The 19,954-nt window shown below is 48.2% G+C and overlaps 1 protein-coding gene across 6 annotated transcripts in view; it reads left to right on the top strand.

Annotated features, from left to right (window-relative positions):
- Positions 1 to 19,954, top strand: part of NAV2 (neuron navigator 2) — a 385,703-nt gene that overhangs the window by 299,172 nt on the left and 66,577 nt on the right. For all 6 annotated transcript variants that reach the window (XM_032413834.1, XM_032413835.1, XM_032413836.1 and 3 more), the window contains one exon: positions 13,015 to 13,153. In XM_032413834.1, coding sequence (XP_032269725.1) covers positions 13,015 to 13,153 — 139 coding nt within the window. The remainder of the gene's footprint in view (positions 1 to 13,014; positions 13,154 to 19,954) is intronic.

The following is a 19,954-nucleotide window of genomic DNA, read 5'->3' on the forward strand; positions in this document are numbered from 1 at the left end:
GGGGGGGGGGGGGGGGGGGGGAGCCTTTCTCAGAGAAAGTCTTTGAAAGTTGCCAGGAGCCAACTGGTAGGATTTTTGGAGAGGGAGTTGGGGTTTTGGAGAGCATCTTAATCCTTCTTCATTTTAAAATAAAAGCTTGTGGCTATAACATAATTTTGCTTTTGAATTTTCAAGAGGAAAACAGTTGTTCATTGTTCACAGCATCTGTTTACATAGTTCCTTCTGAATTCCTTGATTACAGGTTTTAATAGGGATTAGTCGGTGCAACCCCTTCCCATCCCAGAACTGGGACTCTCTCCCATCCCACCTCCCCTCCCAGCCTTTGTACCGTAATGTTTACAGTAGTGATGCGTAGAGTGAACTTCCTTAAAAAAAAAAAAAAAGCATCAGGAATTAATGTGTATTTTTGTTGGCACTATATCAAAATTGACATCACCAGAAATTATGTACGTCATTGTTCATTGTAGAGATAGGTATCTTTTCCCTTTCAGGTTCAGAAGTTATCTCTGTAGGCTAATCATTTCAATCAAATGCTTTGCTTTCAATTGTCAATAGAATAAGCTAAGACAGGCTATCAGTGATTTTTTTGTGTGTCATTGTTAATAGTAGCACTTTTGGCTGAAAGGATTTTTTCCAACATTTTGGCACAGTCCATGGGGATTTTAAATGTTTTTTCACGTTTAGATTTTATTCGGCGTGACCCATTGTTGCAGATTCCCCTGGGACCATAGTGAGGGCTCTCCTATTAGGTGCTTTACGGTAATGGTTTCAGAGTTTGCTGTTAGCTTTTGCTTCGCTGAAACTTTTCACAGCTGACTTGATACTAGCAGTCGCGCCTGACCTCTCGCTCCTTCAGCACTTAAGGGGTTAATTTTGTTGGTGGATCAGATTTCTTTCCTGGGCTGGGGAAGAGTGATCCCTGTCTGACTGGTCCTTTAGTAGCAGAGCTGCTGGGTGCCCGGGTTTCCCTGGCCCAACGTGGGCTGGCTCAGCTGGCTGGCTGACGAGTTGCCACCGTGAGATTCATCTGGCTTCTTTGTCCGCTTTCTCTAAGGACCACAATGTAGTGAAATGCTCTGGCCTGGAAACCTTACCAGGTAGGATGATTTCTTAAAATTTCTGGGGCCTGGGGTGGGGTGTGCTGCGTGTCCTGCCTTGTTCTTCGGATGATACTGGAAGGCCAGCGGAGCAACCAGGGGTGCCGCTGCCAAAATCCCCCGTGGGCTCGGTGGTGGGGGAGCCGCTGGTCAGGACTTCAGCATCCTTTACCCTGCCACCCCCAGCTCCTTTCACTCTAACCTTGAGAGCTCTGGAGGAAGCTGGAGCATTGCCCAAATGTCCTTGGTCCACCTGGACATTTGGGTAATGTCAATCTTTTCCAGACCATCTTATCAGATTAGGCTGTTGAGACTGAAAAACTGGGTATTGATCACCCAGCTGTCTTAGATCCTTACTCCCGGCTTTTGGGGGAAGACCTTTCAGTTTGGGGGAGGTGGGGGGGGCGGAGAGAGCTGGAGAGAGGCAGAGTGGGCCCTGGCAAGGGCTGCTAGTGGTTTGGAGGGCCCTGATGAAAATGACTTGGAGTTGGAGGTTTTGTTTGGAATCTAAGAAGCCGGGTGAACTTGCCGTTGTATTTACTAATACTGCAAATTACTGGGTGGGTTTTTTTTCTGGAAACTGGGTTCCAGCAGAGATAGCATGGGAGATTTAAGTATGAGTACTTTTTCTTGTTAGCTAGGGCTGCTATGAAGCTGCCCAAAGAGAAACATTTCTATTTTTAAGCCAGACAAGAAGAAGAGAAAACAATGTTCATTATCACCTACTGCTAGCCAAGCATCTAGCAGACATTGTCTCATTTCATGTTCTTTGCAAAGCCAGCAACATTATCCTCAATTTGGAGGTGAGGCAATGGGAACTAAGAGAGGTTCAATAACTTGCTCAAGGTCACACGGCTAATAAGAGGCAGAGCCAGCATGGGAACCTAGGTTTACCCACCACTCTGCCTTCCGTGTTGGGCTTGGCAGATGGCTGTCGGAATGGCTTTATCTACAAGTTTAAACGTGGGTTCAGCTGGAGGAAGGACACTTTTTGTTGCAGAGGACTCACTGAAGTGCACAGGATACTGGCAAGCATGGCCTGTCTGGGCTTTCCAGATTCTGCTTATTTTTGGGCAGGGCGGGGGGCGGGGGGGGGGGTCCTCTTAAGAAGCAGCTCTGCTTTGCAGCAAGACCTACCTGGGAGTTCTCTGCTCTTTCTGAGGCTTCCAGGCTGGTGGATGGATCTGTGATTGGATTTGTGCTTGTACCTGGTTCAGCGGGGCAGGAGCCTAAGTGGAAGTCAAACCTGGGACAGCTGATGGCCTTGGAGCTGGCCTTGGGCTGCTGGGACTGTGCCCTGGAGCTCTCAGGGGGCCTCCTGAGAGGCTGGATTTATTGAGTCCTGGAGGGAGAGGTGGTACACCCGGCATGTTAATGCTGACCCAAGCTTGGCACTAGCTGCTCACATGTGTGCTGGGGTTGGCTAATTAGCTAGGGCTGAACTGCTGTTGGGTTGCAAAGCTGATTTTGAGTGGTTGTTTCTGGTTTTGTGGGTTTTGTTCTGTTTTTTGTTTTTTTAGTTTATTTTTATTTTCAGTTATCTCTATACCCAATGTGGGGCTCGAACTCATGACCCTGAGATCAAGAGTCGCACGCTCTTCTGACTGAACCAGCCAGTGGTTGTTTCTTGACCTGAGTTCTCTTCCCTTCCCCGTTGCCCCAGAAGGGGTAGCTTTTAAGGGCAGGCCCCTGACAAACTGCGAAATGAGGCTGGATTGGTTTTGGGGTACAGCCATCTCTCTCAGCTGCCCCAGACCTCTAAGATGTATTGGGAACTGAGAGAGAGTGAGAGAGAGAGAGAGAGTGCATGTGTGTGTGTGCATGTGTGTGTGTCTGGGTAGGTAATGGGAATGGTGGGATTCCACATCCCCCCTCCACCTTCTCTAGACCTAAGGCAGCCAGCCAATGCCCTGTCTGGAATTTGACCCTTCCCACCTTTCTTTACCTACTTGGAGATGTTTTAGGAATAATTTGATTGCATTAAAAAGTGTCTTGGGCTTTTAGGATAACATGTGGGAGTTGTAAGTTCTTATATGACTGGGATCTACTTAAAAGTATCCTTTCCTGGGTGCCTGGGTGGCTCAGTCAGTTAATTGTCTGCCTTTGGCTCAGGTCATGATCTCAGGGTCCTGGGATTGAGCCCCACATCAGGCTCCCTGCTCAGCGGAGAGTCTGTTTCTCCCTCTTCTTCTGCCCCTCATGTCGCCCCCCCCCCAAATAAATAAAATCTTTTTTAAAAAAGTATCCTTCCCTCTGCTCTTAAGTTGGATTAATGTGGTTAAGAAGAACTTGAGTTTTAGAATCGGGCAGGTCTAGGTTCCAGTCCAGCTCCGTTTATTAGCTCTGGCATCTTGGGCAAACTGCCTAGCCTCTGGAAGCCTCAGTTTCCACATTTATGAAAAGAGAACATTAATAGTTTGTGCTTTGTAGGGTAATAGGAGTGTGTAGAGTAACGTGTGTTTACTTACTGAGGGTGCCTGGATCTCACTATAAAGTTGTCACCTTGTGTGTTTGCTGTGATTTGCCTTAGCTATATATGTTGTGCTGAATTCTGTTCATGTTCAGGGTACACATATCTTCAGGTAAAGAGAACACCAGGATGGGTTTGTTGAGGAGGTCTTTTGGCCAAAGCTGACCGGCAGTGGACCGAGTATCAGCAGCCCTCTCTGGAGGAGCCTTGGAGGAGAGAGGGCTTTGTGTAGCTGAGGTCAGCAGACACGCTGGTGCCTCTTGTAACAATGAGGCCATAAGGCATCCTTCTGGGCTTTCCAGCCCGACCAAGCCCCTGGAGCCAAAGGGAGGAATTTCACGCTTACTCTGGGGACCACCTACTTGTTAAAGGAATGAGTTACCAAAATGGGACAAAGGTGCTGTAGGGTGAAACTCAACCCCTGGCATTCTGAATGCTGCTAAATCCCCTTGGAGCCCTCTTTACGGGGCTCTTGTTTCTCCCTCTCTCCACCGCAGACGATCGGCCTCGCACCTGGCACTGTCTGTGGAGGCTGCTTCTCCCCTGGGACGCTGTGGCCGCGAGAAGCAGCAAGTTCGTGCCCTAGAACTTCATCATCACTTTTGTAATGTGGGCCTGTGGCTCTCCCCGGCTCCCGGGCTTCTGTACTGCAGCTGACAGGAGCTGGTTATCTCCGGAGTGCCTGCAGATCTGGTTTGGGCCCCCCACGAGAGGCTCCCGAGGCCTGGTGTTAGCACCCTATCGCAGGAGAGGAAGCCTGGCTCTCCTGGGGGGTGGGGGTGGGGGTGGGGTGGGGGGAGGTGCTCTGACCAGGTCACTGGTAGAGCCGAGGTTCAAATAAATCGATTTTACTTTTCTCTCTAGGGCTGTGCTGCCTCCTTCTGGAGCCTCCCGGGCTTTGTGGTCCCCTGGCCCACTGCTAGAGGAGACTGCATTCCCTGGGATTTGTGTCTGCCCTTACTTTCATTCAAACTCAAGTTCTGGGCCATTTTGCAGAGCATGGAGGCTGATCTCAGAGGGTGAAATCTAGAGAGAGGAGGCTTGCTTATGGCTTTTTTTGAGTAACTCTTTTTTTTTTTTTTTTTTTTTGGTGTGGAAAACATTGAAGCCCATACAGTATATATGATAGGCATGGAGTAAAGTGCGTCAGATAAATAAATAAACAAGCTGGTTACACACTCTGGGACCTGTGTTTGAACCCCAGCCTCAGCATTTCTTAGTTGTATGACCTTTGGGCCTTCTTTCCAGGCCTCAGTTGTCTCACCTCTAAAATGGGTATCATGTTAGTACCTATCTCATGGTACCCAGAGAAAATGTAAGTAACAGGGCCTGGCACATACGTAAGCCATCAGTAAGTGTTATTTGTGTCATGGAGTTGTGAGGATTAACTGAAATAATGCATGTAATTAGCATGAGGTCTGGCACCACTTTGAACTTCATTTAAAGTTGGCTGTTCTATTATTATCATTCCCAGATAGACAAGGAAAGGTGGGGTCCTGCAGGAGTGCTCTTGCAGTCTTTGAAGGTGTATTTTCTTAATAGGCCCCAGCAGTGGCTGGAGGAGGTGATGCTCTTGAGAATACCTCCTGGGAGGGAAATAGTTAACATACCTGTCTGGTGGGAAATGAAGGTAGCCAAACCCTTTCCCTTCCCCAGGGGTTACTGCTAAGCCTACAGTTGGGCTTGCTCACTCATCCACACCAAAGGATCTCATTCCGCTCGGGCCCTGGGGTTTCACGGGAACAATTGCCTTGAACAATAGCCAGAAAACGAGTTCCACCAGTCTGGGCTTTTGCAACTGAATACAGCTGTCTGGCGGGGGGCACAGGGCCTTGAAAGTGAGCTCTGCTGTGATTCTGGGGCGGAACTGGAAAAGTAAGCAGGTAAGGCCCGGACACAGCCTTGGTGGCTCTGTAGCGTGCGTTCAGCCACCAGGAGAGAGGCAGAGAGCGGGGCTGGCCCGGGCTGCTCCTGAGGGCAAGAAGGGCCTTCTCGAAGTGGACCAGGCTTTGGGGTTTGGGGGTAGGGTGTTGGCAGCTGCTGCTTGTGAAGACTGCTTTTAAGAACCATAGTTACAGTAGTTCCTCCCGGCTAACCTGCTGTGGTTTATCACTGAGCAGAGAACGAATATGTATCTGCAACAACAGTGATTGATTTTTTTTTTTTTTACAACATTGGTTAGCATGTCTTTCCCTTGAGTAAACAACATTATCTCACGGGGAGTCCGTTTGAAGAGTGTAATGACCCTCTGGACCCTTCAGTAACTCCTCAGAGCTGGAGTCTTTTGCTGAAACGCAGGATTCCTCACGCATGGGTGTGTAAATCCTAGTGGAAAAATCCGTTTAATCATCCTTCTAACCTTGGGATTCCATTTTGCTTTTTTGCTTCATGGGAGATGAAGTTATAAATATGAAATCACATTAATTCAGGACCATTACAAATTCCTGCTGCATTCTGGGTACTCCCTGGAAGAGCTTGATATTAAAAATGTGTCCAGATTAGAGGTGGTTTTTCGGGGAGGGGGTACACGGTTGAAGACACGTTTCTCTCCTTGGTTCTGTGGAATGCGCACTCCCCACAACAGGGAGGAAAACAGGGAGTGTGAGGGGCTAAGATAATTTATGATGCTTTCACCTGCGTTCTTCGTAGCAGATAGCTTGTGTTTGTTTGGCTGTTAAAACTGTGCTTTAAACCTTCTGAGTGGCATTTGAATTCCTGACACAGTGATGTCAGCATGTCTTGTAAGACTGAAACAGGATCCTCCTGCTTATGGGCATTTCCATTTTTGAGTGGATTTTCTGATCACTTTTGGAGAATCTTTTCTCTTCACATCTGTCTTTCAAGAGGTAGTAGACAGGGGCGCCTGGGGGGCTCAGTCAGTTAAGCGTCTGCCTTCGGCTCAGGTCATGATCCCAGGGTCCTAGGATCGAGCCTTGCATTGGGTTCCCTGCTCTGTGGGGAGCCTGCTTCTCCCTCTCCCTCTGCCTGCCGCTCCCCCTGCTCCTGCTCTCTCTCTCTGTCAAATAAATAAATAATTGAAAAAAAAAAAGAGGTAGTAGACAGTCAAGTAGACTAATCATGGTTGTGGTCAAAATGAGGTCTCTTCTTGATGCACTTGGCTGCTGTCAGCTGGTGGAGGTTCTTTTGTGATTTGACCTGCTAGGAGACAGATTTCCAAGCCGATCTATATGTACTCGATTTTGGATGAACTAGAAGGTTGCATGGAGTCTGGTTTGAAAACCACCCTTCCGATGACCTCTGGGCCCTAAGCCTCTGTTTTATCCAGTGGAAAATGAAAGTGGAAAAATACATGTAATGTGCCTAGTACAGTACCTGGCTTTTGGGAAACACGTTCAGTGGTGGCTATAAATATTAGGTAAGATAGCATTCTATTCCTTTGTGGATAAATAGTGCGGTCTAATGCAAACTCTATATTGTGACTTGGATTGTTGCCCCTATAGGAGGGTCTGCAAATTCAAATTGCAGGGCCAGCCAGGTGAGTGAAGAGGTTCAGGTGGGGATTGTGTCAAATGGGAAAGCGTGTCTCTGTCCAAAAAGGGCCGCTGCTACTCAGGGCTAGCTGATTATCTCCTGTGTATGAGATATTGGCACCTATTCCAAATATTTAAAAGATTGTGTGGGCTTAAAAAAATATTTGGAGGGGTGAAATTAGCAATGAAGAAACCCAAAGACTAGAAAGTCTAGTTACCTTTTGGGCAGTTTTTACTGACTGGGAGGAGATGCTCTGAGACCCGTAGGGACCTTCATATGCCCATTTGCCTCTGTACCAACTTTTCTATGAGCTTAAACTCCTAGGGTGTCAGTTAGAAAGCAACCTCCGGGATGGCTGCATCCAGCTCCCTCATTCTACAGACGTCTGGGACCTAGAGAGAAAATGAGGTCTCCAGACTCAAACAGGAAGTAGTTCTGGGGAGGGCTGGGGTCACGGCCTGGCTCTCCTGGCCCCTTGATGTCACCACTTCCATGCCTCGAAGGAGAGTGTGGCACAGCAGAGAGTGTTGGTGGGCCTGGGATCTGGCACACTGCAGACTGTCACTATTACCTGTGCTGGCATCCGGCTGGTGGCTTGAGGGGGTATCAAAGGCTGTAGAAATGTCTGGAACCTGTGCAGTTGCTACTTGGTGCAGTTTCTCTTTGCTCATCTCCCTGTGTTACATTTCCGTTTGTGTCTGGGCTCTGTGTTCGCCTTTCACATCCCCTGGCCTTGCTATCGAGGGTAGGGACACCTGGGGGTCATCACCACATTCATACTGACTTGCACTATGACTGACATGTAGAGGGCGCTGACTGGGTAAGGTGAACAAATGAATCCAAGGTCCCTGGCTCAGGATCCAAAGATAGTGAGTTTAAGAGTCTTGAAGAACAAGGGCAAATGTTTGATGGAGTTCCTTCCACCCACCCATTGGCTACAAATAGGTGAAGGTTGTTTTCTGTTCCAATCACTTGTCACTCCTGTTGTGCCATTGTTTGACGGCCAGTGGGAGGCGTTTCATTGAGTAGAGAGAAAGGTGCACGCCTGATCTGCCTGCGAAGCGGTGTGTTTGCATTGATGGTTCAAAGCATCTTCTTGCCATTTCTCTAGCTGTCTCTGCCAAAGAATTTATAGGGCATAAACATGATATGCTGTCATGAAAAAAAAAAAAAAGGGAAACCAGCCAGGCTCTGTATCCCATGTTCTTCTGAATTTCCTATAATACAGCCCATGAGGCAGGAGGAGGGCCTGGGGTTCTGCTCTGCTCCTCTCCCCAGGATGTCGGATACAGTGAGATTTGGGGAGCACTTTTGGAGTAGCTTTGGAAGTCTTAAAATGTAGAGCAAAGGTGAACTGGAGTGGGGGGAAACTAGTAAAAAGAGGAGGTGTGCTCTCTTGGGTTCATTTATTCTTCTGGTCACCCATATAAAAATCATTCATTCATTCACAAAACAAATTCTACCATAATAGTTTTCTAAATGTCTAAGGAGTGCTCTTGTGCTCAAAAGGAACGTCTTAGAATTCATTAGGTTTTACTGTTCAATTTACTAAAGCTTTGATTTTTAAACCTAGGTTTTCTTATAAATCTCACCTATAAACCAAGTGTTTTTGTATAAATTAAGATGATTTCCACTTGTTATTTGATTAGTACTTTGTTAATTTAGATTGAACAAATTGAATTTTGACAATTAGTACTGTTTGGAAACTTGGATAATTAAGTTTCCTTAAATATTTTAGACTCATAAGTTCAACATGCCTGGTTTCCTCAAGTTCTTCAAACATCTGACAGGGTGGACTTACCAGCCTAACAAGCAAAATCTTTCTAAGCACTTAACTCTTGCAAATCAAATAAACTAAAGTTAAAATGTCATAAATTAAGTTTTCTCAAACACTGTAATTCTTTTTTTACAGGCTGACCCCCAGTCCTTAAACCTTTCATCTTAAAAATCTCAAATCAGAAATGAGGAGTCATTTAAAATGGAAATCAGAGGACTGTTTTTATTTAGATTCCTTTAATATGCCCCATATTCTTTTAAGTATTATAAATATACAGAGATTATCCCAGTGATCACAAAGATTTCATCCTGTACTTAAGTATTCATATTGTGATTTACTCCCTCAGCTTCCCTCCTCTTTTTAAACCTTCCCAAGGATTTAAAGTCATCTGCTCCCAACGAAGGGGAATAGGTTTGTCATCTCCAGTGGGCTCCGAACCATCGTACGGGTTCAAGAGCAAGACGCAGGGATGGTCACATCGTATTCCAGAATGATTGTTCCAGAGCCATAGCTGGATACACTGTAGTTCTTTCCGCTGTGTACCCTGGGTCCCTTGAGCCTCTTAGCTGGAATCTCATTTCACCATACAGCAAACACAGATCCTCTGTGTTCCTTTCACATTTCCGTTGTAATCCATTTCTGTAAGCCCTTTCGACATTGCTCACCCGGACCTGGGTCAGTGGACTTTGGCACCCCGGGTGCAGGTTGTACCTAATTGCCTTTGCCACTTGATTTGATGCAACTAATGTTCTTCCTGCCTGAACGAATTCTGCATGCTTTCTACATTTTTCCTGTCTGGGGAGGACACAGCCACATGTCTGGAGTCATTTTACAAACAAATGGCAATTCCCAGTTCGGTAGCATGAATATACCAAGTGACAGAAACTGAAGCAAACTAGTTTTGAACAAAAGAAAGGAATTTATTAATTCTCACTTCCAGCCACCCAGGGGGTGCTTCTGTCTCCCCAGAGCCTCAGGTATGGCTGGATAGAGGCGCTGATGTGACAGTCATTCCTCTCGACTCTGCTTCCCTCTGTGCTAGCTGCCTTCTTGGGCAGGTGAGGGTGAAGTGGCGCCTGGAGGTTCAGGCTCCATCTCCATCTCTTCCAGAGGTGTGCTTTGTTCTTCTCCGCATCTCCTGTGTGGTCATGCAGGCTGGGGGAGTGCCGTCTTTAGGCCAAGTTAGAAGAGATCATTCCGGCACTTGACAGCTCTTGAGAAGTTTATGGATGCCGTGAGTATCTGAGAGGGGCCCAGAAGAGCCAGCGTCTAGCCCCCACGTCCCCTTGTTAGGGCAGCACCGTTATCCCAGGGCAGCTCCTGCAAGGACTTTACCTTCAAGTCCCATCTTGGAACTCACTGACTCTGATCTTGGTGGCTCGTGATCCCTTACAGCCTGAATTTGGGGGAAAGGACAAGTTGGAAGTAACTGATTTTTACATCCAAACGGACTTGCCAGTATCCCAAAAGATCCAGGAGGGAGGGAGACATGGCTGGTTCTCCATATGCAGGGACGGCTGGTCTCTGGCACAAAGAGAGCTTCTTGCTCAGCCTGGGCTGCCCTCGGTGTCACTGCATCCTCATCCCTGGGGTCCCCACGCCCACCTTCTGTGGCGGCAGCCCCTGGCTTCTCCCCCTCCGGGCCAGCTCAGTCAGGGCAGCCCCAAGATGCTGCGGGCACCGATGTGGGAAGCATCACGTTTACAATAAGCGCCACATGCCCTTCTGGAATAACAGCTTGGTGTTGAAAGGCCATACGGGAGGAGCGGGTACAATTTCAAAGCAAAAACTCCGGGGCTTGGATTCATGGGCATCTGTTACTAACTTCCCGCCTTCTCCCTGCCAGCCACACTCCTCTCTTCAATCCTCTTTCTTCTTCACTGGATTATAGGAAATTTTAGATATATTAAATTGCTAACCCCAGAGAGCAGATGAAATTAAAGACTCCTGTGACTTTTTTTTTTTTTTAATCATCATGAGAGCCGATTTGGGTCCTTTTTCATCTGTTAGGTCATGCTCTCTCCAGCGGAGTTTTACATGGTTGCCAGCCTAGTGGTATCATCCACGTGTCCCCCATAAAGAAACTGAGGCCTAGGAGTTGTGGCTTGTCAAAGAATGAGCTGGGGGGAGGAGGCCGAGCTCAGAGGCCACAGATGGTGGTAACTTGTTGTCGGAGCTTGTCCTGTCTTTCCTCTGCATAGGAGCTCAGCCCAGAGGGCTTGGATAAGCATGTACTGTGCGCCTGGAGGTAGAGGGGTCATGGCTCACAAAGGAGTGAGGTTGACATTACTGCAGCATCGTCTTGCAGGTGGAGGTGGGAGTGCGGAGATGGCCTGCGGGTAGGACCCTCCGAGCCCCGGCCTCCTCCTGAGAAGGTGAGCCATGTCACATTCTGGTGTGCCCTGAAAGCTGACATGGTGGAAAGCCGTTTGGCATCACAGTAAAGAAGGTGGCTCCGGAGTCAGAACGGCTGGATCCAGGTGCTGTTCCACCTTTTACTGGCTGTCTGGTCTAGTGCAACCTTGCCTGCCTGCCTGCCTTTCTTTTTTCTTTCAAAGATTTTATTTTATTTTAGAGAGAGAGCACACACGTGAGTGAGGTGGGGAGGGGAGCAGAGGGAGAGGGAGGTGGGAAGAATCTCAAGCTGACTCTGTTCTGAGTGAGGAGCCCGACCCTGGGCCAGATCCCATGACCCCAAGACTGCGACCTGAGCCGAAACAAGAGTGAGGTGCCCAACCAACTGAGCCACCTGGGCACCCCACCTTTCTTACCTTTCTAAGCCTCAGTGTCCCCACCTGTACATTAGGAAAACAAGAATACTCACCTTTTTCCACTATATCAAGTAGATCAGGTTACATTTATATCGGATGCTTACTTTGTAGTTCACTCGACTTCTCACTCCCATGAGTTTAAATTCACAAGTGTTTACTGAGCACCTGCTCTATGCCCGCCACCCTGCAACCAAACAAATGAGAAAATATGGCAGGCTTGGTTGGGGTGTGGGACGCGAGCACTGTAGGCCCAGGGACCAGGGGAGGCCTTTCTGAGGAGGTGACGCTTAACAAGGAGGCAGGGGCGTGTCCAGGAAGAGGGACAACAACTGTAGAGTCTTGAACACAAGAACCCTGTTGGCATAGAAGAAGCCCATGCAACCGGAGCCAGTGAGCGATGAAGAGGTGGGCCCGAGGCAGGACTGGAGAGGGAGGCCGGATCGGAGGCTCTTGAGCACCAGAGGAAGGAGTTTGGGCTTTAAGTGCCTGAGAAGCCCCTGGAGGGGTAGTACGCTGTGGAGCCATAGGATGTGATTCATGTTTCAGAACGATGGTCCTGGCTGCCGTGAGGAGAACGGACTGTTAGGGAGAAGTGGGGCACGGAGCCCAGCGGCCTCTTCGCGGTCGCCCAGGCAGAGCTGAGACCAGCTGGAAGTGCAGACAGCAGGAGAGGTGGAGGGCTGGGCACGCGCGGATACATTTTGCAGGTAGACGCCGTAGGACCAGGGGATGGGTTAAAAGTCTTGGTGGCGGTGGGACATGATGAGGAGAAAGAAGAACCATTGCTTGGAGGTTGGACTTGAGCGGTAGGCGTGGCCTCAGTGGATTTGTGGGCTGGGAAATGAACTCTATTTTCAATGTATCCTGGGATGCTATTAAGAGTTAGAAGCGCTAATCGAATTGACAGGTGTCTGCTGACTTCTGGGGCTTTCCTTCCCTTGGCATTTCACTCCAGGAGTGGAGTCCAGAGAATTCATAGAGCAGCTCATCTTTGCACTCTGACCCCGGGGAGAGTGCCGCTCTTGACTCTGTCTGCTTCCAGCAGTAGTCCCCAAGCCCACCGCTCTTCCTCTGCCACTAGGTCTGCCAAGTAGCCATTGGCTTCCGCAGAGTTGCCAAGATGGAGTTGAGGATGGGGTAGGAGGCAGGTAGGGTCTTCAGCTCCCTCTGCTCAGGACAGCACGCTCCATGTGGGGGACAGTCCGTCTCAGCCACTTCACCCAGCTGCCAATCCAGAACAGCAAGGATAGACGGTGCCCTGGAGGTGAGTCACGTTAGAGGCAAAAGAGCTTCGTCTGGGGCTTTATGACACAGCCGCCTTCGGGGCTGGTATGCGCTTGTCTGTATTGTTGGCCTGAGCTGACCCAGCACAAGGTTTGGGTGCTCAGGATGTGTTTGTCTCGGCAGCTGGGATGACAGCAGCTCCGTCAGCAGCGGGATCAGCGACACCATAGACAACCTCAGCACCGATGACATCAACACCAGCTCCTCCATCAGTTCCTATGCCAACACACCTGCCTCCTCTCGCAAAAACCTGGATGTGCAGGTAAGCAACAGGCTCCTCCCGCGGCCCCTGCCAGCAGGGAGCCTCGGGCTTGAGGACCAGGGGGGCCATTTGGGGTGAGCAGCGTCCCCAGGTCCATGAGATGAGGCCTGATCACCTGCTCACTGCCTGTGCTCTTATCTCACTAGCCCTGGCCTCCACCTGCAGAGAAAGGGGGGTCAGGCAATGGGGCACTAGAAACAGGAATGGGGAGGCCTCACCATCGTCTGTGAAGGTCTTGATAAAAACCTATTTCCTTCCTGGACTTTCATTTCAGAATCTGTTTTTGGTTTGTTTGTTTTGTTTTGTTTTTAAAGAGGATGCTGGACTCATTTGGTCATTCTTAGCCTGGAGTGTGTGTCCTCTGCTAGCCACAGTGAGCCACCGCTGTCCAGGGTACATGCCGATCTCCCCAGAGTGATGGGGTGGGAGCAAACATTGACAGCCTTGGCCTGGAAGACCAATAGCTCCTGACCAGAGGTTGGGAACTGTTGGTCTGAAGGTCACGTCCTCATGCGGATATTTGTCCGTTGGCTTATGGTATCCCCTTCTTTTAAACCAGATTCCATGTCAAGTTTTATATCTATCTATGTTTATTTATTTATTTATTTTAAAGATTTTATTTATTTATTTGACAGAGAGAGAGTATAAAAGCAGGGGGGTCGCAGCAGGGAGAGGGAGAAGCAGACTCCCCGCTGAGCAGAGAGTCCAACATGGGGCTCGATCCCAAGACCCTGGGATCATGACCTGAGCCGAAGGCAGATGCTTAACTGACTGAGCCACCCAAGCGCCCCTGATTCCATATCAAATTTTAAAAATTGCATTATTTCACATGAAAATGAGATTCTGGTTTCTCTTAAAGATCAGAATATATTGCTTTCTTGAGCCTATATTCTCCACATGGCAACAATCAACAGGTGTCCAAGTGTCTGCCCCCTTCAGACAGGGAGCCCTTGTCCCAGCGTGCCCCAACTGCTCCTGACCAGCCGCCCCCTTCAATATACCTGTCAGACCCCAGGGTGCTTGAGTTTTCAACCCCTACTTTAAAACTCTGAGACGGTATGTCTCGGATACTGTGCTCTCCCTTCTTTTGCTTCCAAAGTGGTTTCATGTGGGTGCTTTCGCTCACCTTCACAGCGCTCCTTCGTGGGCAGAGGGGTTGGTTCTAGCAATCCCATTTTACTAGGAGAAGAGTGAGGTGCCATCCTCATAGCCAGTCCCCAAGTTGGGACTGACCTGCGCAAGGACTGGCCAGCTGTGGTGGCCCTGGCTTATGTGGCCTGGGATCTTTTTCATGATGGGTCCTTCCCACCGGTGGGGGCCACTGCCTCCGGTGAAACCACGCGAAGCTCTGATTGGGACACAGTCTCCCAGAGGAGCCTGGGGGAGGGCAGAACTGACGCTTGTCCCCTTCCTTCACTCCCTTCCACACCAGCTTCCTTTCTCACTTGTTTCTCTGTGAGACAGGAGGTTCTTTGGAAATTTCTATGCTTTCAAAAGTATCTTTTTTTTTTTTTTGAAGACAGGGCTAAATAAAGAATGTGTCAGAGTGTGGGAGTACTTGTGTCCCACGGAAATGTGGACGTTGACTGCCTGAGGAAATATGTTGGGTGTCGCCTCTGGGATTGCCTGTGATTTCTTGAATTTGCACTTTCTCCAGAATTTCTAATTATTTTTAAGTGAGAGTTGAATTGTGATGGTAGTGGTGAAAAAAAAACCACGACCCAAATGAAGGAGGCACAAGATGCTGGGGGTGCTGATAATATTCTATATCTTGATCTGAGTGGTAGTTATGGAAGTAGGTTAATTTTATAAGACGTATTCAGGCTATATACTTAACATTGTGCATGTGATATATGAATGCTATACCCCATTTTAAAAGGGTAATTAAAAAAAAAAAAACATACGTAAGCCACGCTACTTGAGAGTGATCACTGTTTGATCGGTGATTAGACACAAGTTAGAAACACAGCCAGCCTGTGTCCCTGCCGCCTACCCCCTGCCAACTTTTTTCCTTTCCTCGTGGACACTAATTTTTTTTTTTCTGAGAGTCTTTTTAATTTCAGGGTAACAATAACAAGCTCTTAGACTCTCCTTAGATACAGAGGTGGGGAACCAAGAGGAGAGAGATGGACAGACAGGTTGGGGGGCGCGGCTTGTGGAGAGAGAGGGAGAAAGAGGGTGGGGGAGGGAGGGAGAGATGAATATCAATAGGTTTCTCTTTTGTCTACTTTTGGAGGTAGTCTTGCTTTTAAGATGCAGGTTGAGCCAACAAAACACTGATAGAAGAATCTCTTGTCTTTGTTTCCCTCCCGCAAAGGTGGGATTGGCATCTGTTTTCTGTATTGATACAGAGTAAGCATCGGGGATTTACAAATGATTTCCTGTCTCATAGACTCAGATTTGGTTAAGGCCAGTGCCCCCTCCTCTTTGACCAGCTCTTTGCCTTCGTCTAGAAAATATCACATCAGAAAAAGTTCAAGAATACTACACAAACATGTCTTTTGATCAGTTTCAGAAGGTTAATTTCAAGGGATGGAAGGGGTTTAATATTCGTTGGGTTGGGTTGGTTTGTTTTTGTTTTTTGGGTTGGTTGGTTTGTTTGTTTTGCTATAAAACTGCCTGAGTTTAAAATATTTAAATAAAAACTAAGACAGTAGGTCTTGGAATACAATAAATGCGGACTTGCACCAATAGTTACAAAGATTCCCAGGGAGGTGGTTTCTCTGGCATCCCTTTGTTCCTGTCCAGGGAGTATCTCCAAATATTTGAATCAGCGTAAATTGCAGCCTCGTCCCCTCCTCCCCTCATCCCACTCTGAGGAAAGCCAAGGGCCATTACTCCTCTCAGAGCAGCACCAGGCAACGGGAAGATGTGCGCTGCCATCATTCCCCGGGGCTCGTTCAGGTTTCTGTCACAGCCTGGCTTCCCCGATCGAACGGGGAGCGCGCAGTGTCCCAGGCGAGGCAGGGAGAGGCAGGAAGCCGCAGCTCAGCACGTCTGCCGGGAAAGCAGGTTGAGGACAGGTTGCCTGGCCAGGTTTGCTCTTGGAAAAGCTGCTGAGGAACTGCTAAAAGGAAATCCATCCAAGGAACAGGGAAGTTGTGGTCCAGAAGCCCAAGGAGCAGCCTTGTTAGCTGAGCAGATCACAGGGGAGCTATCCTTGAGAGACGAGAGCTCCCTTTGTCTGTGAGTGACTGTTCTCCTCAAGGATGTGGAGGGGCACTGAGGGTGCCCTCGGCGGGATGCACATGCCCACGTGTCCGGCACCAGGCCTCCTATCACTGCTCCCAAGCTGGGCAGAGAATCTCCTGGCTTGAGGTCTGACAGCCTTTCGACGGACTTCCTCCATGAGGACTGGTGAGTCCAGTTGGGCAGCCAAACCAGGTTGCGGGGTCAGGGAGAAGGGGTTGAGCTCCTGGTTCTGTGGCATCCTCGGATAAGCTAACCAGCCTCTTCAAGCCTCTGCCTCCTGGTCTGTAAAATCACAGCAATTAGACTCGTCTCAAAGGAGGAATGTGGTAGTGACATGGAAATACTTTATCTGAATGTGCTCTCGTGGTATTTCATTCTTGGTAGGTACTCAGGAGTTTTCTTTTTTTTTCTTTTCCTTCTTTCCTTCCTTCCTCTGGATTACCTGTCCCCCTGCCTCCCTCCCTCCATTCATGTCAGTAACCAAAGTTTGTGTTCTTAATATATCTTGCAATTCATTTTATATTTTGCAGCATTTTATTTTTAGGACAGAGGACTTGTAACAAACACATCTCTCTCCCCCACGTAGTCATCTGTCCATTCACGTCCTTGGTCATTCAGTATTTCCTCTCAGTCTGTGGAAGGTTCCATTCCAGGTGCCAAGATACAGAGAAGCCCGTATCAAAATTCCTTTCATTTTCACTGCCTGTGAAGTTTTTAATATACGAGAGGAGGAAGATCATTCCATGTGAGTTTAATTTTTGCTACTCAAGGAAATAAAATTCTGAATTCTGTGGCAAGGATCCCTGTCCTGTGTGAGGCCTCAAGTGAGCCTGGAGCTCTCTAGCTGTTCTCTGGACGTTAGTCTGGATGCAGGGATAGGGTTTGGCTGGGGGCAGGGAGGGATGCCCCTTCTGCCCACCTGCTAGGTGCTGCTGCTTATGACTATAGGCAAGTTACTTGCCTGTACTTTCCTGGTCTGTAAAATATGGATAATAGTACAAGCTCAGAGGATTAGATGAGCTAATAATGTATGCAGAAGGACACGGTGCCGACCTAGCAAGAGAAGTGGCAGGAGATAATGCTGATGCTGATCATTACTTCTGTGATGACTGCAGTTGCAACTTGAGCCAGTTCAGCATCTTGATCAGCAGGGGATGTGGGCGTGAAGAGGGCAGCGTCCCGGCTTCTAGAGGCTTGTGGCCCAAGAGCAGGAAAGACGAGTACCTTGTTCACCCTTATGCAGGACAAAAATGGAATAAAGACAACCAAGTGTTGGAGGTTTTCAGCGGTGGGAGAGTTGGTGACAAAAGAGCCACTGTATGAGTCCCTCCACATTTAGTGACAACTATCTACCCTCTAAGACTCCTCTGTCTGTTGCATCTCCATTTTATGCACAGGTCATGACCTTAGAGGCGGTAACCCACTCCCTCCAAAGGAGGGAGCACCCAGTACCTGAACTCAAACTCCAAGCCCGTGTTCTCCCCAACACATCAGGCCACGTGGCCCACCTTGGTTCCACCCTCTCACTCTCAGATCAGCCTCCTTTCTGTGGTCCCTGAGCAACCTGGGCCCTCAGTGGTGAACCCTCCAAAATTTCAGGCCTTCTCCCCACCTAGGTTTGGTTGTTTCCCTATCTTCCCTCTGGGATGTTGAATGAGTAAGTGGACTTCCAGTTAGGGGCAATAGGAAAATCTTGCCAAAATTAGGTGCCATTTGAAATGAGAACAACTGATGAAGGCATGGAGAGCCAAGGGAAGGATACAGCTCTTTGTACGTCCCCAGGCAGCTGCCCTGCTACCCTTCACTTGTCAGCTCTGGGAACAGAGAGGCTGGGAATTTTTCATCTTTTTTTGTTTTAAAGATTTTATTTATTCATTTGAGAGAGAGTGAGAGAGCACGAGCTGAGGGGGTAGGGGCAGAGAGAGAGGGAGAAGCAGACTGCCCACCGAGCAGGGAGCCTGATGCGGGACTCGATCCCAGGACTCTAGGATCACGACCCGAGTCAAAGGCAGACGCCCAACCGACTGAGGCTCCCAGGTGCCTCACTTTTTCATCTTTTGTTTCCTAGTGGTGTTACCACATGATCTGGCACATAAATCAGGAAGGTTTTGCTAAGGAATTGTGAACTTAAAACCAATAGGGTGTCCCAGGCCTGCTATGCAGAGTAGAGCTGGGAAGGCTACCTCCCTGGGCCAGCCAGGTTGGGGCTGTGATGGTTGGATGTTTGTTCTTTCTAGAGGGAGGGATCCAAGTCATAGTCCTGGGCCAAGACCATGTGCACTGTCTCTGCCACTGGGTAAATCAGAGTTCTAGGGGTCGCACCCAGAGAGTAGGCTAGAGCTGCTTCAGTGCTGGAGTTGGGGAACAGAAGGAGAATCTACTGGGTGTAGGAATTGTGTGAGGTGCTGCTAGGCCTGCAGAAATGTCTCATGTCCTTGGACTTATTCTCCAGGAAGGCAGTGTGGCATAGTGGTTAAAATCTGGGCTCCGCATTTGAGACTCCCTAGAATCCTTGGATCTCCATTTCCTCACTGTGTGGTCTTGGGCAATTTTCTTTTCTACTCTATGCCTTAGTTTATGAACTGTAACTTTCTCATGGATTCTTGGTGAGGATTAAATTAAATAATAAATGAAAAGTACTTTGGCCCAGTGCCTAGCACATAGTAAGTGCTTAATAACTGTTTGTTGTCACTGCTACTACTCTTAGCATCACTACAATTTGATTAGGGAGAATAAGGTATGGGAGCATGCAAAGAATAACTAATATAGTAACCCAGAATGTAGTTAAGTGCTAAGTTTTCAGTATTTCCTGGAGTATGTTAGAATGTGTCAGAATATACTTGAACATAAACTCCAGGAAGTTAATGACTTGTATTTGTTCTTATTCATTTACTACAATGGGGTCCCAGGCCCCATGAGTTTGCCTGGCATATGGTGGCACCCAGGTAATACCTGTAGATTGAATGCTTCTAAAGGCAATCTCTTTCCTGCCTCAGGACCTTTGCATGTGCTCTTCCCCCTGCCTGGAATGCTCTTCCCTAAACTCTTCTCAGTAAGTTTGTTCTCACTCTTCAGGTTACTTCTTCAAAGGGGACTTACCTGACCACCGTCCCCCATCCTCCTCCTCATCAACTAAATTACATCAGTGTATTTTTTTCTCTTACTCCTTATCTTTTTTCTTATAAAATCTTCATAATTCATAATTACTCATTTATTTGTATTTATTTTTCCAACCTCTGCCTCTGTCACTGGATTGTAAACTCCAGGAGGGATGGGACTTAATCAGACCCGCAGATCCTCAGACCTTCCATGGCGCCTGGCAAATGGCGGGCTTTGAGGAGTTCTGGTTGAAGGAATCTACTGGAAGTGTTTAGAGGAAGGAACACGGGCTGGAGTAGTTGGGACAGGGAGTGGGTAACTTTAGTCTCTGCTCATCTATAAAACTGAAATGAAGGCAATACTATGTACTGTCGTGACGCTCCTTAACCAGAGAGTGGTCAGAATCAGAGATCGTTTTGTTGAAGTGTGCTGTAGCTTGAAAAGCATGTGTTCGTTGGTTCCCTCCTTTACTCATCAAGCCTTGATGGAGCTCCTGCTCTGTGTTCAGAT

This window comes from Phoca vitulina, unplaced genomic scaffold (genome assembly GCF_004348235.1).
Source record: "Phoca vitulina isolate PV1807 unplaced genomic scaffold, GSC_HSeal_1.0 scaffold16, whole genome shotgun sequence".
Taxonomy (NCBI): Eukaryota; Metazoa; Chordata; class Mammalia; order Carnivora; family Phocidae; genus Phoca; species Phoca vitulina.